Source organism: Adiantum capillus-veneris, chromosome 9 (assembly GCF_014529385.1).
Source record: "Adiantum capillus-veneris isolate H3 chromosome 9, ASM1452938v2, whole genome shotgun sequence".
Classification (NCBI taxonomy): domain Eukaryota; kingdom Viridiplantae; phylum Streptophyta; class Polypodiopsida; order Polypodiales; family Pteridaceae; genus Adiantum; species Adiantum capillus-veneris.
Window position 1 is genome coordinate 157,378,579 of NC_140939.1, and position 24,488 is coordinate 157,403,066.

At 44.0% G+C, this 24,488-nt stretch overlaps 1 protein-coding gene across 2 annotated transcripts in view; it reads left to right on the forward strand.

Annotated features, from left to right (window-relative positions):
- LOC147451444 (putative inactive histone-lysine N-methyltransferase SUVR1) overlaps window positions 1-19,851 on the forward strand; it is a 65,334-nt gene extending 45,483 nt beyond the window's left edge. Inside the window, exons 3-9 of one of the 2 annotated variants that reach the window (XM_086520350.1) lie at window positions 16,835-17,077; window positions 17,161-17,461; window positions 17,580-18,460; window positions 18,592-18,854; window positions 19,028-19,094; window positions 19,187-19,233; window positions 19,328-19,851. In XM_086520350.1, the coding sequence (XP_086376476.1) occupies window positions 16,835-17,077; window positions 17,161-17,461; window positions 17,580-18,460; window positions 18,592-18,854; window positions 19,028-19,094; window positions 19,187-19,228 (1,797 nt within the window). In that variant the 3' untranslated portion in view covers window positions 19,229-19,233; window positions 19,328-19,851. Of the gene's footprint in view, window positions 1-16,834; window positions 17,078-17,160; window positions 17,462-17,579; window positions 18,461-18,591; window positions 18,855-19,027; window positions 19,095-19,182; window positions 19,234-19,327 lie in introns of both variants that reach the window. The other variant, XM_086520349.1, reaches the window with a different exon arrangement.
- The last annotated feature ends 4,637 nt before the right edge of the window (window positions 19,852-24,488 follow it).

The following is a 24,488-nucleotide window of genomic DNA, read 5'->3' on the forward strand; positions in this document are numbered from 1 at the left end:
AGAAGTATTATGTGTTTGCATGATTAGTGAGCACACATTGATCGAGTGTTTTATTCCTGATGCTTTTCTGTATTTTAGTCTCCGTCCTTATATGATTCCTTTTCACAGGCATGCCATACTGCACGATGAGCACGATATACTCATGAATGAGCACGGATGTATGCGGATTACTCATGGAAAGTTGAAATGTTTGTATTCAAGGAATTCACATTCCATGTCTCTTCCTTGGCATGACACAGTATCCGAAAGAGCACAAGAAGGATTGAGCATCAAGCATATAGGCATTTGCATTGTGTTTTGCCAGAGTTGATTGATTTAGATCAGAAAGTCAAGACTCGACCCCATTGTTTGCGTGTGTTTGATGAACGATTTGGCACTCCTTCACTTTGTTCATCTGCATTGCGTGCATAATTTTTTCGAAGGAATAGAATTTTTCGAGTCGCTTTACATGGAATGGGTATGTTCATGTTTTTGTGTTGGGAGTGGTTTCATGAATTTTCATCCTCGGAGATTCTTGAAGAAGGTAGCCGCATGACTATAGACGAAGTTGAAGCATTGAAGAAGCCACATAAGAATTTGTCGCTTTCGGCGCGGCCCAAAGAAGCCAGCGTTGCAGACCTTTATGAAGTTCAAGTATTGCACGACCCACACATCATAGTGGGCCGGCGAAGAGTCCTTTCGAGGATTCCGGATGTTGTTGGCGATCTCCCTCGACGCCATACAATTCGGCACGAGTACCTCACTTTAAAAAGGAGGGGATGTCACGTGACACATCTAACCCTATGTGCACGTGGACAAGCTACTTCACGACATGGGTTCAGTTCAGTTAGTTAGCTCCTCTTAGGAAGTGATCTGGCACTTTTGTGAGTCTGTTTGCAGGCCGTGCATGTCCAGACATTTAGAGTAGATGCATATCCTCTAGTTGTACACAGCATGATCATCAGATTTCAGTCAGAACCCATTAGGAGCATTTTAACAGTGCATAGACCTATTTTCCCTATTTTTGACATTTTTCACGTATTATTTTTAAGTGACTTTTGTTGGGAACTAGGTAGGGCAATTTTGCTAAGATAATATATAAGCAAACCTAGCGCTAACACTCTCTGGCAGAATAGGCCGCAGGAGCACTTGCTCAACAGGCACCTTCTCAGCAAGACACCCAACAGGTGATCCCTAGCGTTTTGCAAAAAACAGGACCTAGCGTTTTTGCATGACAAACCAAGCCTAGCGTTTTTCAGCATTGCAGATACTTCAGCATTTTGCATTGCAGATCAGCCCCGGCGATAGTAGTACAGTAGATCAGCCCTAGCGTTAGCAGATTCTCCCCGCAGAACCCCCAATCAGCCTAGCAGTTTTGGATCAGCAGGACTCCCAGCGATTTGCAGATTCATGGCGACAAAGTCAGCCTTGGCATCAGCGTTTTAAAATTTCAGCAGATAGACTCTGCAATAGAACCCCCAAACCTCGTAGATCTCACCTTCCCGCAGTAGATCCTCGCCGCACGGTCAGATCCTGCGAAGTTTGTAGATTCAACCCGGAAAACGCAGATTTCAGCATCTGCGTTTTCAGCACGTCGTCGCCGCATTGTTGTCATCGACATCGTCACCGACATAGAGTCAGAATTCAGCAGATAAAGATTTGCAGATTTCAGCCATTAGCATTTTCAGATTTCAGCCCGTCTCGTCGTCGTCCTCATCGTCGTCGACATCATCGGCAAGTCCAAGCATTGTAGAGATTTGTGCAATCAATAGTAGACCGCTCTCGCCATAGAGAGTGGGGCCTTTGGAGCAGGGTTTGACAACATTTTGGTGTCGTATTCTTCTATCTCTATCTCTCAGTCTCAGCACCTTTATTCATAGTGTTCACCACTTTGTTTGCATCCATTGCACTCTCTCACTAAAGGAACGGAAGGCTCTCCCTTCCATAAGTAAAAGGAACCTGGAGCATAGTTCGGAGCACTCATCTTGAGCAAAGTTCAACATTCACTTCCGTTGCACCTTACATTGGTATCAGAGCTTTGACTGTGTTCTATATCACTCAAGGAAAGAACCACATAATTTTTTTCCTTGTTGCTGTCGCACGTAACCCAAGTCCACTTGGTCGTGTCGATTCCTAATCGTGTTTTTGAAGAGTGACAGGAAACCCAAGAAAGAAGGGCTTGCCCAGCTTCCCCTTGTTCTCTTTTCACTCAGTGAGAGCGGACCGTGCACTTAGCGGCCGGCCAATCGACGTGAGGTGGGAAAAAGCAACCTTGGTGTGAGCGCAAGGCCGCCAAGGGATGCGCTCGCGGAAAAGAGAAGAACTCGGGTGAAGAGAAGATCCTTCTCTAGCAGAGATTGCAAGCGAAAGAAGAACCTCAAGACCCTCAAGAACTCAAGAACCTAAAGAATCCAAGAACCCAAGACCCACAAGAACCTAAGTTCCTCGTGAACTTAAGCACTCAAGACTTCAGTGGATGGTCATCGCCCGAAGAGGAATGGATACTTTGCATGAAGGTGATGAGCATGGAGTTGGTGAAGAAGAATTTTCTCCACCAGGAGGTTTTTCTGACCCCCCTCCTTCCCCATCCACGCCAAGGATTGCACTAACTCCTATGGAGGAGTTGGAGCAGATGTTTATGGACATGAAGCTAGAACGCGAAGCAAGGAAGCTAGAACGCGAAGCAAGAACAGCAGAAAGAAAAGTAGAAATTGATCATAAGTACAAAGAAAGAATGGCAGCTATCGCGCGTGAGCGCGAGCAAGCACGCTTGGAAGCCAAACTAAGACAAGCCGAATTTGATCGTGAGCGCGAAGAAAGAGAAGCAGAATATGATCGCGAGAACAAAGCAAGAAAAGCAATGAACGACCGACACATGAAAGAGATGTTGTGACTCTTTTCTCAAGTGCAAGCACAGATGCAAGAGATTTGGGAGAAGGAGACTCTCCCCGTCTCTTCTTCTCCCAAGCATGCCACGCATGATTTGCATGGTTATGATAACCATGATGATTTGAATGATAATGACAAGCATGATAAATTGCATGATAATGACAAGCATGATGAGTTGCATGAAGATGATGTGGTTGTTCACAAGGATGATGTGTTAGTTGATACTTTCTCTAGTGAAGCTAACCTCATTGCAGAGACGATCAATCAAGAAGCACCGATCTTGGCTCTCGAGTTGAGGTCCAAAGAACCCCCTTAGGAAGAACCGATCTTGGCTCTCGAGCCTCGGTCCATAAACCCACCCGCCCCCTCCCCCCAAGAAGTATTAGAAGAGGCAGCAGAACTTTCTCAACAGGCACCTTCTCAGCAAGACCCCCAACAGGTGAACCCTAGCGTTTTGCAACAAACAGAACCTAGCGGTTTTGCATGAAAAACCAAGCCTAGCATTTTTTAGCATTGCAGATACTTCAGCGTTTTGCATTGCAGATCAGCCCCGACGACAGCAGTACAGCAGATCAGCCCTAGCGTTAGCAGATTCTCCCCGCAGAACCCCATATCATCCCAGTGATTTGCAGATTATCGCGACAAGGTCAGCCTTCGCATTAGCGTTTTGCAATTTCAGCAGATAGACTGCGTAGTAGAACTCCCAAACCTCATAGATCTCACCTTCCCGTAGTAGATCCTCTCCGCACGGTCAGATCCCGCAAAGTTTGCAGATTCAACCTGGAAAACGCACATTTCAGCATCTGCGTTTTCAGCTGAAATCTGCGTTTTCAGCGCGTCGTCGTCACATTGTCGTCATCGACATCGTCACGACATAGAGTCAGAATTCAGCAGATAAAGATTTGCAGCTTTCAGCCATTAGCATTTTCAGATTTCAGCCTGTCTCGTCGTTGTCCTCATCGTTGTCAACATCGTCGGCAAGTCCAAGCATTGTAGAGATTTGTGCAATCAATAGTAGACCGCTTTCGCCATAGAGAGTGGGGCTTTCGGAGGAGGGTTTGACAACATTCTGGTGTCGTATTCTTCTTTCTCTATCTCTCAATCTCGGCACCTTCATTCATAGTGTTCACAACTTTGTTTGTATCCATTGCACTCTCTCACTAAAGGAACGGAAGGCTTTCCCTTCCGTAAGTAAAAGGATTCTTGAGCACAGTTCGGAACACTCATCTTGAGCAAAGTTCAACATTCACTTCCGTTGCACTGTACAAGATTTGCGTCGAATCTTTTCGTTAAGGATAGAGCCACGCACACCATCATATGAAAGATTTGGGTTATTACTCAAAAGAGACCACAAGTGTTTCCCATGAGTCAATGTCATAAGCAAGAAAATGGCTTTCAGCTTGTCATCAAATCCCTGAAGCCCAGTGTCTTGCAACCGATTTAGAATACCTGTGAAGGCACGCAAGTGCTCAGATGTTGACCTAGCCTCATCAAGTTGCGTATTTACCAACTTACGCATCAAATGCACCTGATTAACAGGTGTGGTATTCTCATAAGTGGACTTAAGCTTTTTCCAAATCGCATAAGCCGTGTCCAATCCTTTGATATCCACAAGAATATCATCATTTATAGCTATCTTGATGTAGGCCATAGCCTTTTTGTTCAGCTTAGCCCATTCCTCATCTGACATTTGAGGCTTATTCTCTTCCAAGGCATCCTCACAATCTTTCAAGAAGAGAATACTTTGCTTACCATCTTTCCAAATATCAAAAACCTGACCATCAAATCGTTTGATCGTTTCGGAATCCTTCGGTACTCTAAGCACACCCACATGCCTTCCTAGAGTTTGCGGGGTTGCCAATTCCGATCAGTGTAAAAAGTGTCACGATCTTGTGCCGTCTTTATACTGTCTTTTGCGATCTGAAGCATTTCTTGCATATCAAAGGAATCGGCTTTGCTGACCACATTTTGATCCCCTTGAATCTGGTGGCAATTTGTAATTTGGGCTCATAACCGTACATAAGCATAAACGGGCTATACCCAGTAGCCGAGTGCTTTGTATTGTTATAAGCAAACTCAATCTGTGGGAGATAACGTTCTCAACCATATTGACGTCGAGAGACATTTTCTCGTAGCATGTTCTCCATAGTTTGATTTGTGCGTTCGGTCTGTCCATCAGTTTCAGGATGATTTGAGGACGACATGCACAGACAGGTCTCCAATTTCTGGAAGACCGTTTTCCACAAATTGCCTGTGAATTTTGGATCACGATCGCTGACAATTTCATCGGGCAAACCATATATTTTGTATAAGTGTTCCACAAAAACTTGAGCTAACTCATGGCTTTTACAGTGGAAAGTGTAGGGATAAATCGTGCCATCTTTGTAAGTCGATCGACGACGACTCAAATGGCATCGTGCCCATGGTTGGTTTGAGGTAATCCAACTACAAAATCTATAGAAATGTTGGTCCATTTGCTATTGGGAATTTGCAAAGGTTGTAATAACCCGACGCATTTTTGTTGTTCAGCTTTGTTGAACTTACATTGCGCGCATTCCCACACGTACTTTTCAAAAAAAGCTTTTATGTGCGGCCAATAAAAATACCGGCCAACCAAGGCCAAAGTACGGTGTATATCAGGGTGTCCTGCACTTGATGCATCATGACACTCGAACAAAACTTGCTTGTGGGTATCCTCATCAACGGGCGCACGCACTTTGCCATGCTTGAAAAGTAATCCATTACGAACGAAATACTTCTCCACTACCTTTCTCTCCGTAGCTAGCTTAGCGGCGCCCGGACCGCCATAGCTTTCTGGCCTACGTATTCCCTCTTGGACTCGTTGCCAGATTGCACCAAAGTGACCATCGTTTTGCCAACGCCCTTTAAGAGAAAGATAGAAGTCAATCAAAATTTCAGCAAACAAAAGCGTATTGACCTCCCGAATTCTACTAAGGGCATCGGCTATCATATTGGTAGCACCCTTACGGTAGCGTATCTCAAAGTCGAACTCTTGCGTGAGTTCAGCCCACCTTGCCTTTCGACCACGAAGGTCGGTTCTTTTTTTGCCCCCCTCCCTTTCTCGTACATCTAAAAAATGAAGTCCTTGCTTGATAGTGAGATTTTTCCATTCCTTGAGTATTTCATGTTGCAAGGGATCTTTGTTTTGCAAAATATGGTCCATGTAGGTAGAGAATATGCTAAAAAATGAAAAAATTTGTTAATTGAACTCATAGGATGCAATGTGAAAAACTATCTAGACTTTAAGAAGTAATTGAATACTCACCAAATAATATGTGGTGTCTTTTTCTCCCCAAGCATCTGTGATAGAAATAATTAAAAGCTTTATTGCCTTCTTAAAGTCATCTGCATAAGTAGTTGAGCTAACTTGTTGTCTCAAGACTTTCATAAAATTGTTGAGGTTCTTCTACACTTCCATGTGTTTGTTGGTTACATTTGGTCTACTTTTGACATTGGTTGTTATGACACAGAGATCCTTCCAGCAGTTCCACATAGCGTCGACATGTTTGCCGTCATGGTTGCTCAAAAATCTTCTGGGTTTTACTTCTCCCATTGAAACATCTTGCAAAACATCACCCGTCAGACGTCTAAAAGACAGCTGACTTTTTGGATTTTCAGAGAGTACCGATCATTTGTGGGTTTTCCAAACATTGTGGAAGCATAAATTGCTTATAAATGTGAAAAAGAGCGAGTTTTCTTGCCTGAGAGACATTTCTTGGGACACATTGTCTCAACAGAAAGGGTACAAATGGATCCTGCCAAAAGTGATACTATCCGCGATTGGCCTAACTTTAATAATGTTCATGAAGTTGGAATCTTTCTGGGCTTGTGGTTCATTTGGAAATTTGCAAAGGTAGCTTCGCCTTTGCACTTATTGACTCAGAAAGGAGCTATTTCTCGTGGGGACCGACAAAGGTGCACTTATAGGAGAAATTGACTACTGGACGAGTGTTGGCTTTACCAGACTTGCAAAAGCCATTCGAAGTATATTGTGATGTTTGTGGTTGTAGTCTGGGAGCGGTCTTGATGCAAGAAGGCCATGTGATTGCTTAATGTTTTCAAGGCCAGAATTGGTAGCACAGATTTATGAGAAAGAGCTATTGGAAGTAATCCATGCTCTTACTCAGTGGCGACGTTATCTACTCGGAGCTGATTTCACGGTCTTTACTGATCATCAGAGTCTATGCTACTTCTTGTTGTAGAAGTAGCTTTCAAAAAAGCAGATGCGGTGGGTTAACATCTTGTCATAGTTTCACTTTCAGATTGTCCATGGTCAGGGACAGAAAAACTAGGTGGCAGATGCTTTGTCTCGGAAGCCCCTCGTCTTGGCTATTTCCGTGATCCACCATAGAAGCTTCGAGGATATGGTTGACCAGTACGCCACCGATCCGGATTTTTCCAATGTGTTTACTCGGATACAGAACGGGAAGATAGTGCCAGGATATTCCATACGGGATTGGTACTTGATGAAGAAAACAATGTTGTGTGTTACACAGCCGTTTAGGGAAAAGGTTTTGACTGAGTGCCATCGTCCACCTTTTACAGGTTATCGTGGCATTGATACCACCTTGAAAGGTGTGGAGCATTATTTTCTTAGACCGAGACTCAAGAAGGATGTGTATGACTTTGTTCGCAGTTGTTTCGTATGCCAGAATGTCAAGTTTGAGAGGCATAAGGCACAAGGATTACTACAGCCTTTACCCATTACACCCGCCCCTGGGAAAGTATTGCAATGAATTTCATCTTGGCAGACATAGAATGGGCATGATGGCCTTTGGATGGTCATCAACAGATTCAGTAAGTAGGCCCACTGCTTTGCAATAAAGAAGATAGTTAAGCCCGATCCTTTGGCGAAATTGTTCGAATATATGGCATATCTGAGTCCATTGTTTCTGACAAAGATCCTCGGTCTACTAGATGTTTTGGACGGCAATCTGAGAGAACATTGGTACGTGGTTCATAGTTACCGGGGAACGCCCCCTAGCCCCCGTTCCGGCGTTCCGGGGGGCAGTTCTCTTCTCGAACGTTCCGAAACGTCCCGGAACGTCTGACGTTTCGGGTGGCCAGTGCAAACCGGAACGGCCGTTCCGGAACGTTCCGGAAAGCCCCGGAACGTTCCGGAATTCCCCTGGAACGGCCAATGGCTACAAACAAATTTGGCAAAAATTGAAAAAATTGAAGTAAATGTTTGGGCTTCTTTTTGAAGTGTGCAAGGCCTCAAGGACTCATAAAATGCACCCCCTCCCCCTTTCTCTCCACAAGCTAATCCTCAAGGCTCAAGCTCTCTCCCTCTCACACTCTCAAGATCTCTCCCTCTCAAGACTCTCTTTCTCAAGGCTCAAGGCTTCAAGCTGTCTTCCTCTCCCTCCCACTCTCTCAAATCTCTCCCTCTCCCTCTCACTCTCTCGAGTCTCTCTCTCTCTCTCATCATCTAGTCATAGCAAGGTTGAATGGTCTTCAAAACGAGTTTTTTGTGAGTATTAAAGTCAAAGCACTCTAATACTCCTTGTATTTAAACACAAGGAGCTAAAAAATGCACTATTTGGGTGTTTTTTATACCTCCCGTTCCGCGCCGTACCTGTTCCGGACCCCTAGCCGTTCCCTCGTTCCGCGGGGATCCCGTCGCCGTTCCCGTTCCGCGTTCCGGGTAACTATGACGTGGTTGCAGTTCTCGTCCTCGTTCCACCTGCAGACAAATGGACAATTTGAAATAGTCAATTCAATGGTTTTGAATTTGTTGAAGTCTTCTTCTTCGGATCACAAGACTGAATGAGAAAAGTATTTTCCCTTGGTGGAGTTTGCCTACAACGACACACGGGGAAGGCGCCATTTGAAGTGTTCGAGGGGTGCGAAGAAGCTTCTTCAATTTCTAAGCACCTAAGACAAGATTCTTTTGAAGAAGATTTTTGAAACAAAGTCTAGAAGGCATGGAAGGCCATCTAGCCGTTTAAAGGAGGAGAGCTCGTCCTCTTTTGACAATGACCAGATCAACAAGAAAACCAAGGAGTTCAAGGAAGGTAGTCAGGGCACGACACCCATCGAGCCTTTGAGTTTGTACAACAGTTTGACGTCGCCTTCTCTGGAGAGCGGTTCTTAGAACATTCCAGGGAGCGAAAAGAGGCATCTTACTTTGTTGTTACACAAAGAAACATTTACGACGTGGTTGAAATTCTTTTTCTTTTATGTCAACTTGGATATTAGATGAAAATGCAAGAGATGTCATCACGCCTTGGCATCACTTGAAAATGACTGAGAAAGATACATTGGATGACTACTGCCAGATGTTTTGGGATACGGGTGGAAGATTCTTTTGAAAGACCAAATCATTCTCCTTTATACACCGTTTGTGGGACCTTCCCAGAGACAGACATGCCCGCTTAGCACTTGAGTCCTCTCGACAGTTAGCTTTGCAAGGAGACACGACATGCTGGTATGGAGAGATGACATCATGGTTTGAGCTACATGGATTGAGCATGGACAGACTACCCTTCCCTTCCAGTACTCATTGGATGCCCCCTCTCTGACTCTTACACAGTCCGAGATCACCAGACTCAATTCGCCAGAACATGACTCAGTTGGATACCAGGAGGACTTGATTCATCCGACACAGGAGTTGGGCACGGAGATGGCTTTCTATAGGGAGCATCTTCTCCAGCTCACTCAGGATGGTTTTGTGTTGAGGCCTAGATACATGGACACCACTTATCTCACGGGATTCGTGTGCTATTGGCCAGATACGCACATCTGCACACCAGCTTCGGGTGGAGACTTGCAGATACATTGGAGTGTCAACAGAGGCCTTGACATGTCCCCTATGTCATACGGAGGCTGAGACAGAGTTGCACTGTCACAAAGTGATGATGTGGCGGACAACAGAAACCCTAATTTTTGCTAGAAACCCTAAAATTCCTGCAAACCCTAATTTTTGCCAAAAACCCTAATTTCCGGAAGTAGCGGAAGGCTACTAAAAAAAATTTAATAATGTATATATATATATATTTTTGAAATGATGAGCGACGCGAATTTTGTTTTTTTCTTTATAAAAAAAGAAAAGACTCTCTAAAGAGAGAGAGAGGACTACTGCTTTTGATTTTAAAAGCTTTTGGGGCTCTGCTTTTGGGCATCCCTTGTAACCTTTAAATTAGTGGTGAGGGCCTCACTTCTCAGAGCATCTGGACGCAGAGTCTGAGAGTGAAATCCTAACCACTCTCTTGTACTTTGATGATTTACTAATACAAAAAGAAATACCGAAAGGGGCGCCAGTCTTTGGGGCCAATATCTCTAGGCACGGAACTCCGCCGGGCCAGTGCAAATCTATTGTGATCTGTGAATTTTTTTGAAGTGGTTATTTGGTGCTGTCGCGGTTGATTCTTGACTTGCAGTGTCCAAGTCTGTTACAGTGGTATCAGAGCACGGCCGATTTCTCTTCTACGGGAAATCCGATCCCCGATTTTTTTTTTCCGCTGCACCTATGGCTTCAGGCAATGATCAGTCGACTCCCTCTGCATCTGGAGATGCGGGCTGGGATCACAACGAAGATTCAGGCAGAGAGTATGGCCTGCCTTGGCCTACTTAGGCGGAGCGGCGAGAGATAGAGCGTCGCCAATTGATCGGCGATGCAACAAAGATGATGCTCAATTTTGCCAAGGACCCGAAGATGGCAAAATATATGAACCAGACCTCTTTGGAAGAGGTACAGATGGAGTGGCAGAGAACCACAACACCACTCCCGAAGCCCGCTCTCAAGAAACCTTCTACCTCCAAGAAAATATACGGAGAAGGAACTGGAGAACGTGGTTGATGCACGGATTGCTCAGCTTTTCGACGTGCAAAAGAAGGATAAAAAGCACGGCAAAAAGCAGAAGAAAGGCACTGACTTCCCGGGATATTTGGGTCGTCGGTCGACTTTTGACAAGGCAAAGAAACAGAAGAAGCGTGTTCGATTTGAAGGAGTACCCAGTTCTTCTTCTTCTTCTTCTGACAGTTCTTCTAGCTCTTTAGATTCGAGCGAAGAAGACAGAAAAGGTAAAAAAAGCGAAGCAAGAAACAAAGCTTCGGAAAGGCAAGAAAAAGGCAAAGAAGGCTACATCTCGCCCAGAGACTGATAGTTCTACTGAGGACTCGTCTACAGACAGCTCAGATTCCGACGACGGAAAGTTTTATGCGAACAAGAAGAATTTTTACAAAGCCAACCAATATGACTTTCTTGAAGATAAAAGCAAGAAAGTCCGCGAGTTTAAGGAAGGTGGCCACTCGATCAAGTTTGATACTTTTCAGGATACTCAGATGCTTCGAAGGCTTTGTCTTTTATACAGCAGTTTGACATCGCTTTCGCGGGAGGACGCTATTCAGAGCACTCCAAGATTCGGAGAGCTGCCTCTTACTCTAAGGGGAATGCTCGTACTTGGTGGTCCACGCTTCTATTAAGCAAGACTGTGCCAGTTACATGGCTGAAATTCAAGAGGTTTTTTTATTTCTTCTTGGTTGACTCAAGAGTTTGAGCGAGATATACGAGCTGCTTGGAACCATCTTCGGATGACCAAGAAAGATACAATCAATGCTTATTGTGAAAGATTCTGGAGCTCTTTTCTACCCGCCTCTTCATTCAAGAAGATCTCGTTCAGAGAACAGGTTGAGCGGTTTACCTTGGGTCTACCTACAGAGATCCGAGATCACTGCTTGGAACAGAAGTCAGCTTCTATTCAGGAGTTGATGAGTCATGCGAAGCGGGGCTTTGCCATTCACTCTGGCAGTCTGACCTACCCCATAGATGAGGCCATGACACAACGAGCCGAACTGACTTTTGGGAATGAAAGTAGAAAGAAAAAGAGCAACCCAGAGAAAAAAGGATGCACGACCCAAGCTTACTCCTGAGGAGAGAGCTCGCTTCATCAGAGAGGGGAAGGGCTTTGGATGCGGGGAACAGGGACATATCTTCGCGAAGTGCCCTAAAAAGGCACAAAAAGAACAGCATGATAAAGACGACGACAGGTCTGAGAGTTCGAGAGCAGCTGAGGAACGTGGCAGAAAAGGCAGATAGAAAAACAAAACTGGTACCACATGGCGTGGGACCTGCACCGAATCTAATGAATGAAAGTACAAACTTTGCCGCTTTTGGGGCAAAGTCAAGGATCAAGAATCTCTTTTGAAGGAGCCAAGGCCAACTTCTTTTCACTTGGAATTGGCGGCTCGATTTGGAATTACGCCCAACAGACTGACGCCATAGGCGGAGGTAGTTCGACTGGCACCCGGATGGGATGTTGCCATTACACCGAGCATTGGCAAACTTTGTTTGCAATGACAGGGGTGTTTAGGGCACGCGAGTGACGTTCTACTCGGGATCCTTTGGTACCACAAGAACTACGCCGTGGTTGACTACCGGGCCGAGAAAGCGACTTTGATAAATGAAGGGCTTAGAGATTGTACTTGATGAACTTCAGTTTCTTACTCATTCTTTTGGAAGAGAACTGAACGATGGATAAAGGTTGAATGTGTATCGATTATAGAGCTCTCAACAAATCACCATCAAAAATAGATTTCCGATTCCTAGGATCGATGATATACTCCACAGGTTACAGGGATCCTCGTGCTTTAGCAGGATTGACTTGAAGAGTGGATATCATCAGATCAGGATAGCGCCAGGAGATGTCTACAAGACAGCTTTTCGGACGACTTTTGGGTTATTTGAGTTTTTGGTGATGCCTTTTAGCTTAACCAATGCTCCTGCGACATTTAACCGGATGATGGACAGGATTTTTCGAGAGTACAGGCTATTTGTTGGCACTTTCTTTGACGACATCATTGTTTTCTCCAAGAATGAGGCAGAACACATAGATCATCTGCTTCAAGTCTTTCAGGCATTACGAGATCACACGTTCGTGATTAATGCAAAGAAAAGTGAATTTTTCCTACCAGAGATGCACTTTTTGGGACACATTGTGTCAGCAGCAGGAGTGCAAATGGACCCGGCCAAGATAGAGACTATCCGTGATTGGCCCGATTTGAGGAATGTCCATGAAGTTTGAAGCTTCTTGGGACTGTGTTCGTACTACAGGCGGTTCATACGAAAGTTTGCAGAGGTTGCTTCCCCTTTGCATACCTTGACACAGAAAGGAGTACCTTTTTCGTGGGGACCCACAGAGGTGACTGCCTTCAGACACTGAAAGAGAAATTGACTACGGGACCTATTTTGACTTTGCTGGACTTGCAGAAGTCATTTGAAGTAAATTGTGATGCTTGTGGTTGTAGTCTGGGTGCGGTCTTGATGCAAGAAGGCCATGTCATAGCTTACGAGAGCCGTTTGTTCTCTAGGCCGGAGATGACAACACAGATTTATGAGAAAGAGCTTTTGGCGGTTATCCATGCTCTTACTCAGTGGCGGCATTACCTACTCGGAGCGGATTTTACTGTCTTTACAGACCATCAGAGTTTGGGCTACGTCACAGTAGCAGCTTTGGGAAAAGCAGATGCGGTGGACGAACATCTTGTCATAGTTCCACTTCCAGATTGTCCATGTGCAGGGACAGAAGAATGTGGTGGCAGATGCTTTGTCTCCGAAACTGTTGGTTCTGGCTATTTCCGCGATACATCATAGGAGCTTCGAGGATATGGTCGATCAGTATGCCACAGATACAGATTTTGCAGATATTTTCACACGGATACGGGATGGGGAGACAGTAGTTGGATACTCCCTTCGGGAAGGCTACTTGATGAAAAAGACTATGTTGTGCGTTACACAGCCGTTGAGGGAAAAGGTTATGACTGAATGCCACTGTCCACCTTTACGGGTCACCGCGGCATTGCTACCACCATGAAGGGGGTAGAGAAATACTTCTTTGGGCCGAGACTCAAAAAGGATGTGGAAGAGTTTGTGCACAGTTGCTTGGTATGTCAGAAGGTCAAGTTTGACAGGCATAAGGCACAGGGATTGTTACAGCCTTTACCCATACCCACCCACCCCTGGGAAAGTATTGCAATGGATTTCATTTTTGATCTCCCAAGAACACAGAATGATCACGATGATTTTCCGATTACATGGCACGTCTGAGATGATTGTCTCCGACAGACACCCCAGATTTATGAGTGTTTTGGAAGGCAATTTGGGAGAACATTGGCATGCAGTTGCAGTTCTCGTCATCGTTCCACTTGCAGACTGACGGGCAATTTGAGATTGCCAATTCAGTGATTTTAGATTTATTGAAGTCTTGTATCTCGGATCAGAAGACTCAATTGGAAAAGAACTTACCTTTGGTGGAATTTGCCTACAATAACACGATACACTCTTCGACGGGGAAGATGCCATGTGAGATTGTTGAAAGTGCTGCGAAGGTTCCATCCTTCCTGAGCACGAAAGATTAGATATTGGAAGCGGATGAATATTCGCGAGATTTGGATACGGCTTTTGCCAAGGTTCGCGAGACTTTACAGGAGTCTCAAGAACGACAGAAAAAGGCAGCGGATCGCCATCGTCGCGACTTGAAATTGAAGGAGGATGATTGGGTGCTCTTACTTTTGAGAAGGCACGCCTGCGAAAGAAAAAGGGAAAGGAGAGGCTTTTTCCAAAGCTTAGTATGTGATACTACGGACCTTTCCAGATCACTGACAAGATAAATGATGTCTCCTTCCGATTGGAACTGCCAGATACTTGGAGGATTCATAATGCATTGCATGTGAGTCTCTTGAACCCTGTTAAGGGTGATGTGCCTGATGATGGGGAGCGTGATGAGCAACCCGCAGTGGAAGAAAACGAGGAGATCCTTGTTCCTGAACAGATTTTGGCACATAATGATACGAAGAAAGGTAAAGTCCGAAGGCGGTTCTTGGTTTAGTTTAAGAACTTTCCTGCATTTGATGCGAAGTGGATGGAGGAGGAGGACCTAGCAGATACTCCTCGGATTGTGAAACTTTACCTCGATGCTTTGGTTTAGCATAGTCTACTCCAAACGGAACCCAGAATTAAGCTTGTCCGGAGATCTGGTGCAGTGGGATGCACAAGAGGGGAGTTACTCCACTCCTTTGTCAACAGATGCCTCGATTTTGATACTAAAGTCACTGATGTCTCTTTGAGCTTCAGGGATACTGAGAGCTGACAGTATTCTGCTGGATGACTTTATGAAATGGAATTCCTGATTATGATACTGATTTGTTCTTGACTTCTTGTGAGTGCAAGAACTGATAGACGAAATGACTGCAGCATTTTGGCCTGATTGATCTCGAATAGATATGGTTGCAATAGGGGTTAGACAATCGGACATCGTTGAGGTCCCGATTGGACCTAGATGTGATTGCTAGCTACATTGCCGATAAATCATGGTCTAAGATCCGAATGAATGTTGAATGTCATGTGATGTCCTGTGATGTCTGGTGATGTCCTGTGATGTCGTGTGATGTGACTGTCGATTTTGTACATGTGCTAGATGTGTGTTCCTAGTACGTAGGTACTAACAGTCAGTGTCTGCTAAGACGGTTTATGGCTTTTGTCGGTTTTGCAGGCGTAATCGCGGTCAATTACAATGCTTTCAAGAGGGGGGTATGTCACAAAGTGATGACGTGGCGGACAACAGAAACCCTAATTTCTGCCATAAACCCTAAAATTCTTGCAAACCCTAATTTCTGTCAAAACCCTAATTTCCGAAAATCGCGGAAGACTATTAAGTTTTTTTTTTTTTTTAATAAATGTTTTTGAAATGATGAGCGACGCGAATTTTGCTTTTTTTTATATAAAAAAAGAAAAGACTCTCTAAAGAGAGAGAGAGGACTACTGCTTTTGATTTTAAAAACTTTTGGGGCTCTGCTTTTGGGCATCCCTTGTAACCTTTAAATTAGTGGTGAGGGCCTCACTTCTTAGAGCATCTGGACGCAGAGTCTGAGAGTGAAATCCTAACCACTCTCTTGTACTTTGATGATTGACTAATACAAAAAGAAATACCGAAAGGGGCGCCAGTCTTTGGGGCCAATATCTCTAGGCACGGAACTCCGCCGGGCCAGTGCAAATCTATTGTGATCTGTGAATTGTTTTGAAGTGGTTATTTGGTGCTGTCGCGGTTGATTCTTGACTTGGAGTGTCCAAGTCTGTTACATGCACTATGTATGCCATTGGCCAGTTTATTATGAGATACGAGGTCGTTTCCATTGCTTGTTCAGAGAGGGTTTTGGACCACTTTCTAGAGTCATGGGGTATGAGGATCAAAGATGTCTGGGATTGTTCTTGTTGGAGCTACGAAGACATAGAGAGAGCTTGTTGAGAGGAGAGGCTAGCCAGTCTCAGAGACGGATCACAGACTTCTTTTGTAGAGCGGATATTGTGCAACCGGAGGTGCAGCGACCACAACAAAGCTCATACTCTCATCACACCAGAGGCATGTTGATCAACCGAGCGACTGAGCTCGGGAGATCGAGGCACCTACGGCTGAGGAGGACTACACAGCATCAACGGAGACTACATCAGCGGATTCGGGTCACCCTGGCCCGATATGCACCACTCCCGATCAGACTACTGACCATGGAGGAGATTGATGAGATCCGCCAGTGAGCGATAATGGACTTATTGTGATCCCGATGAGGATTGTATATCATGCTTACTCTTGTATCTACCCTTTTATCACTTCTGTCTCAGCCCTGTATCAGCCTGTATCAGATATTGTAATCCCCCCCCCCCACTAACCATCTGGTAGGTAGGGATTTTATATATTTTTTTCAGCACCCCACTTTTTATCTTTTGTACCCAGGCATTGTACTAGATTCCACCATGTTGTAACTTTGTGGTCTCATAGGTTATTTTGGCCTTTTGAAGACATTAATATAGCATTTCATTTCATTTCATCTCTCTCACAGAGAGAGATCTGTGTAAACTTTTAAGAGATTTGGATGCTTGTCAATCTACTTGTAAGAGACTTGTCATGCTTGTTGTGATTTTTCAAAGTTGACTCCGTTTTCAATTGTCAAGGAAGCCAAAACTCCAGCAAGAGTTACAAGGAATTCTTCTCGTCGCTGTGCTGCATCTACTGAGGTCAGAGCTGCAGAAGTGCCAGTTGCAGAGCCCAATTCTGTTCATAAAAAGGCAAACAAGAGAGTCACCTTTTCACCCGTTTCTGCAAATGGTGAAGTCAGCGGTGCTGATTGTGTGAAGGATGGAGAAAAACAAGCACAGATAGAAAGTAATCACACAAAAGCTGCTGTTGTAAGACAGGTACTATGAAGTCTGTAACCTGAGACTTGATGGTGTTTAAGGAAGTTTCTTAGACACATGACTATGTTTGGTTTACTGCACAGGACATCGCATGTTCCTACTCACATGAGTTGCAGCTGGAGTGCTTAAGTTTTAAAGAGACTCTACAAAATGACTATGTTAATGATGAAAGGGGCCTTTTGAAAAAACCCAGGATAGATGCCGCTGCCTCGCCTTCTGTTTCAAGGAAACTAGAGCCTGATATGCTTTTGGCAACACCTTCTCCAACAAAGGTGAAAGAAGAACCATTGGATTTTCCACTTGTTATCCAGAAGAGAGATGCTGCACGTTCACCTGCGCCACTTCCTGCAAGCATGTCTACACGGCAGCATGAGAAACAAATTGGTAATTCATATATCCATCATGGATGGTGGAGTCTGTAAGGCATGATTATTTGAATCTACTAATGCAAAGATTTTGTGTAAACTTAGTAAGCACCAAGACTTCTTTTATTGTTTTTCAGTCGTATATAACAAGGATAGTGCCAACAAGTTCAGACATAATGAGTCAGAAGATACACTTATAAAAGAGAAGCCCAGGAGGAAAGTGGCTCTCTTAGGTCACATTGAAAAAAGTTCGCAGAGCAAGAAAGAAAATGATTCATTGCAAAGCATTGCTGCTGCATATGGAAGCACGTCTGATGATGACTCTGGAGCTATTGAAAAAATTGCCAGCATGCAACTTGTGCAAAATACCGTACATGCAAAGAACACACGTGCTAGCATTGCTGAAGGAAAAAGAGCAGTGTCACACAATAATCTCACCTTGAGAGGAAGTGAGACTAGTTCGAAACTAGCTGTGACTGTGAAGGAGGAGCCTGCTTGTACATTGTATTCTAATGGGCATCCTGACACCCACAGTCCTAATTGTGAGGACATCTCACGAGGGCAGGAATTAGTCCCTATATCAGTGTCAAATACTCTTACTTGTGAGAGTTTGCCACCATTCTACTACATAAAAAACAGTATCACATTCCAAAATGCATACGTCAATTTTGCGCTAGCTCGAATTGGAGAGGAGGACTGCTGTGCTAAATGCGTTGGTAATTGTCTAGAGAGGTATCCTCCTTGCCACTGCGCGAGAGAAAGTGGTGGAGAGTTTGCATATGACCTAGAGGGTCGATTGCGTCAATCCCTTCTAAGAGAAGCAATTGCTGATAAACGCAATACAGAGTCGTCATCTGCCAGGAACAAATACTGTGACAAGGGTTTATGCTTTTTGAATTCTGAGCAGTGCAAGGGGCACCTGATTCGGAAATTTGTGAAAGAGTGCTGGAGCAAGTGTGGATGTGATATGCAGTGTGGGAATCGTGTGGTTCAAAGGGGTATATGCCGAAAGCTACAGGTGGGCCAAACATTATCTGTATTCTTCACTCTGTGATAGACACACACATGCATAAACTAGGGAGTCCACACATGCCGCATATCCGCTTGCTGTTTGTTTGATGGATGACGTAACCTTCCCATTGATTTCAGGTGTCTTATATTTCCAAAGGAAAAGGTTGGGGGTTGCACACACTCGAAGACTTACCTCCCGGTACCTTCATCTGCGAATATGTTGGTGAGATATTGACAAATGTAGAATTGGACACGAGGAATAAAGCAGGAGACGGGCATAGTGATCATTATCCAACTCTGCTTGATGCCGACTTGAACTCGGAAACTATGCTTAGAGATGAAGAGTTGCTTTGTTTAGATGCAACATATTACGGCAACATTGCACGATTCATCAACCACCGGCAAGTCTCTGAATTACTTATGCTTCTACCATAAAATTAGGAGCAGGGGAGGCTCAAAAATGATAATTAATATCACGAGTTGTCATTTTGCTCTTCGTTTCTGTATACGGAAGAAATGGACAGAGTCCCCTTTCAAGGAAATTTTTATATCATCATATTTCATGCTTTTTCAGGTGCTACGATGCTAATCTTGTTGACATTCCTGTTGAGATAGAGAGCCCAGATCATCATTACTACCATGTATGTATATGCATGGTCAACGAATTTTTGCCATCGATAACTGCTGATCTTGATAACCTTGTCCTCTTTGCCTTTCTGGTTTTGTTAGATAGCCTTCTTCACCACCCGGCCTGTCAAGGCATTGGAGGAGTTGACTTGGGTATGGCCTTAATGCATCGTCTCTATCCTGGTCAAATCTGTGGAAAGGGTTTTGATATCATGTAATAAAGTGGTTTTTGGTGTATGTTGCACAGGACTATTGCATAGATTTTGAGGATGTGATGCATCCAGTCAAAGCATTCAATTGTCTGTGTGATAGCCAGTACTGCCGAGGCAGGCACTACCGACCATGAGAAGGGATGGAAGAGTTCTATTTTCTAACTATATGCTGGACATGCTTTTGATTGTCGGCTGGAGGTTTTGATTGATCATCCACGGTTTGGTTTGCTCTTTCGGTGCCCTAATTGCGCTTCAGTAGTATGTACTAAAGCTCGGCAAATCAAGTGTTGCTCATTACCTCTAACCCAGTTCTTCATGCAAGCAGTTTGTATGGGCTCTGCCTGCACCAAAAGTAACTTCAAACTTGTCTTGCAGGACCCCAGCATTTTTGCTCCAAATTTTGTAAATATCCTGCTGGCAGACTAACTTGACTACAACCTAAGTGTTAGTAGCTTGAGCTGCTTATGTGCAAGAACACTTGGGCATTTTGGCTATGAATGAAGTTTTGTAAGTCTCTCGCACGGCAGGCTAACTTACGTACAATCCTCATTGCATGGTAGCTAGCTTGAGCTTCGATTGTGCATATATTTTCTCTCTTTCCCCCCCCTCCCCCCCCTTCTCTCTCTCTCTCTCCTACGACGTTAAAATTCTCTTCTCCTTCTTCTTCTTCTTCTTCTGAGTTTAATTAAACTTCTTGAGAGTTTAGACCCCAAGATAAACTATGCACAAGATGCCGACTGCTTCAGAGACGTAATCCCTAAACCAAAGAGTCAAAGCCAACTCTCTCTCTCTCTTACTTGATGCATTCTCATGATTGTACTACCTTGAGCATATAGACATGCATATACCCCTAGAGATAGAGCTCCATCCCTCCTCAGATACTCCACTACCTACATTTAGTTCAGTTTTGTATCAGTTTTGTTTCATTTGTCTTTCCGATAGACGGATGACATACACACCATGTACATTTGATTTGTCTCATAGGCCGATTTCGGCCTGACATAGACGTTAAAAATCTTTCTTTCTTTTCTCTCTCTCTCTCTCTCTCTCTCTGGATTGATGCTAAACTTTCTCTCCTCTCTTCTACTCTTGGGATTGTTCCTACAATGTTAAACTTATCTTCTTTTTTAAAGGATAAGGAGCTATATTCTGCATACATTTGGATCTCTAGGGATGCTCATATGAGATTAAGAGAATACCTGAACCAAAGAGTCAACATTAAGAGTCTCTCTCTCTCTCTCTCTCTCTCTTCTTTGAAGGACATTACTGCTGTATTATGTGTACATATGGACCTCTAGGGATGCTCATATGAGCCAATCAGCAACAGGGGGTACAGGTTAAAGAAAATCCAATGTGTAGGAGCACTACATAGGTGTTGGAAGGTAGCATATCCAAAGTGCCTTGGTGGTACTGCAGATGAACAACGGATCTGTTAATGCTCTTCATAGAAGGTGTCATCATCAAACACATTTCACTGGCCTTGAAATATGAAACAGCCAAAATATTCGCTTGATCGTCGAAACAGCCGAAGTTCATGTGAAACTTTAGCATGCCTTTGTATTTGGTATGAGAATGCAATGTCCTACAAAACACTAACTAAGAAGTAAACTATTCAAGAAACTTGAGCTAGTCTATTAGTAACCAAATTGCAATGCTTGGAAACATGTTTTGACTTGCTAGACATGCATGCATACATATATATACATGTGCACACACATACATAAATGTTTCAATTAGATGTTTCATCAAGTCCCCTCACCATGGTTCAAATGTTTCGGGGTGAAACAGATTTACACTCTCAAGAAAAACACAAGAAAGCCATAGCAATGCAACCCATGATGCAAACTGATTTTGATACACATGCATATATTTCGCTCTTGAATAGAGCTTGTCTGGGATGCATGATAGCAAGATGAGCATCGGTCCTCGATAAAGCTTGTTTGGACACACATGGATGAGACTAGACAAGAAAGACCGCACATAAATTATCCGAGCCAATATCTCATACACAAAGGATGAGTGTGAGAGGTTTGCACTCACAAAGATGCAACGTATGACTGCCCTTTGGTATAAGAGAAGTTGCCCTACACAACATAGAAGCAGACATCTTGTAACATTTAATGGTATAGTAACTTGTGTGCAACGGAAATAATATAGACATAGTGAGCATTTCATTAGAATATATTCCTAATGAGCATAGCAAGAGTGCTTGGATGGAGAGAGCAACAAAAGCATAACCCCTAGTTAGATAGGCATGAACAATACTTCAAAAAGAGAGAGAAATTAAGCTATTGACAACCGTTGAGGACCGGATTTACATGGAGCCGGTCCCCCTTCCAAAAGGCTTTGTATTATAGGTTTCCTCCATCAAGGGAGGCATTTTACAATACAATAGTTTCTGTTCCTTCAATAACTTGCTGGTGCAATGAAGATGGAAGCTTCAAGCACCATGCTCACACTTAATAAAACACAATATCAATTCCCTCACGGTCTTAGACCCAAGACCTCACACACCTTCGAAGATGGTGAGAGCTAGTGGGGTATGAGAGTAGATAAAGAGAAAGGAGTATTCTTACGAGAAAGAAGTATATCTCCTCACATAATCACTCATAATAGCTTAGCATAGCTTAGTAATTAGCATGGTAGAGGTGATGAGCATGCATTGGAGCTTGGATCTTGGTTGGATTTTCATCACAAAGCCAAGAGTTGTTGGTGTAGGCCTCCCTTCTCACAAGCTTTGAGTAGATGACCATTAAATCTTGAGAAGGAGAGAGAGTCTTCTTTGCTTCATAAATGAGATTGTTTGAGTGTGTGTGTGATAATGCCTTGCCAAAATCAGTCCCCCCCTCTCTCTCTTGGTCGACCCCTCTTGATTTTTACTCATGCTAGCATCCCATTGGACCCTGCAAAGCTTAGCCAATGATAATTAAGAGGCATAAGTGATAGCCTTGTGACATGTGTCCCCCTTTTCCCTTTTGTGAGAGCTTAGGTATTAAATAATGCAATTAAACTCTCATTGGATCCCTTAGTTTTCTGGCCAATAGGAATCAGGCAAGCCATTGGGTTGCTGAATGCTCATTGGACCCCTTGGGAGACTGTTCAATAGTCTTCTAGAGAGCTTAATTCTATTGGTTCTTTTATCATGTGTTTTAAAATGAATTGAATTAAATGTATTCTAGCCTAATTCTCATTGGTCCACCTCTATGGCCATCCAATAGCATTTGAATGCACCTTGGGGGCAATTGGGCTAGGGAGCTAACATGTGTCCCCTATTCCCTTTGTGTAAAGGCATCCTTCTAGAGTGTGTGTGTGTGTGTTTCTCTCTCCTCCCCTACAATTTGGGCTCGTCTCCTCCTATCTAGGGATATGTGAAGACTTTATGGTCTTCACATAAGCATTCAATTTACCTAGAGCTTGACCATTGGACATAACCTTTGAATTTGGAACCTTAGGGTCTTTGAAGCCCATTGCTGCGCATTGCTCTTTTGCAGATGCCGCCCCCTTTGGATCCCTATTTTCCCTCCTTTGGATCCCTACTGTGACCGGTCTACCAGCTTAACCAATATTCTAGCTTTTTCTCCCCTGGTACTTCCCCATATTAAATAATCAGTTTAACATGAGAAAATCATTTAGGAGAATTAGATATTAGTTATTATGACACATCTCACCGTTACAAAAAAATTGTTGCAATCCGTGTAACATCGGAATGCATAGAAAATTCATAGCATGACACTCTCATGAGTCATTCCATCCTCTTGTAGACATGAGGTATTTCAATATTGTGCATTGCATCATGCATCTCACTGAGATGCCCCTGCAAAGAGTTGGTCTAACAGTAAGGCTTTGGCCTCTCAACCTAAGAGTTGTGGGTTCAAATACCCCGTTGGGTCACACTCTAGAGGGACACCTTGTGCTCACTTGGTGTTCACGTTGCTAGGTCTCTTGCCCTTGGACACTCGAGTGCATACTCCTCCTGGGGTGGGTGAGCTGAGGAGGAGGTTCCTAGTGGTTGCTACGTGTTGTCTCCGTCGTTTCTAGTACGTGGTGTGTCGGAAAAAAAAGAAGATGCCCTCGCAAAGAGGGAATCCATCCACAAACTGCTACCAAAAACAAGTCGAAGCAGGTGCATGAGTAGTTGAAGGCATATACATTGACACAATCTGAACCAGTCTCTCTCTAATCTGCACACGAATCCATATACTTGTGCCTAGGAATCAAGGAGCCATGGTCATGGACAAGGTGCGACCGTCTCGGGCCCATAGATATGCATGGACCTCCACTATGATGTTAAAGCACCATCTGTATTCTTAAACATAAAGAATGCACTAGAAGATAGCTTGCCACAATGGTTGGTATGTGCAAAGGAGAGCATGTGCTCCTGGTCTTGAAGAGCTTGTTGAGACACTAGTGGCACTTGTATGATATAAATCATTGGCATTGCATTCTACCAACATGTGTAACTCCATATTACCATAGTAAAAATGGAAAATTGAAGCACTACAATGTCAGATGTGCAAGTAAGTCCCTGTCAAGTTTGGTTCAAATTTACTCAGAAATGATGTGGAATTTTTTATGCTTTGGCATTTCTTAGGTTTCCACTAAAAAAAACAAAGCGTTAGCATAAATGTTGTAGACAAAAATTCCTTTTGGCTGAAAGAGTGTATTTAAAATTAGTGAAAAGACGGTCAGAAAAATAACAGTGACCACATGGCGACCGACGGAGGCCGGGAGCCACTGTGGGAACTGCTATTACAGAGGAATGGTCTCCAGGAGACCATTCTCGGCCGTCAAACGTCCAGGGCGAGGGGGGGGCACGACACAGTCGTGCAGACATGCATATCACACCCCCCAAGACATTTCGTCTGCTAATGAACACCAATGATTGGTTGCTAAAGAATTGCATGCAAAATATATTCCGGATGCTGCTGTGGCAAGCAATCAAGCATTGCCTCGTCGCTTTTAGCATTCTATGTGCTGATGTGTTAGCACGACATAGGATTCTCTGAGCTGAGGTGTCAGCATGACAAGGCTTGCAGACTGTACTGGTCTCTGAATGTTCCGGGTGCTGAGTTGGCGAGTATATCGGCGAGATATAGGTCTAGTTTATGGCTTTTAATGTTCAACAGATGGACGGCTGCAGTTCTCCGTCCCCTCCCTTGGACTTTGACGGATGGCTCATAGTCGTCGCTGCCCCCC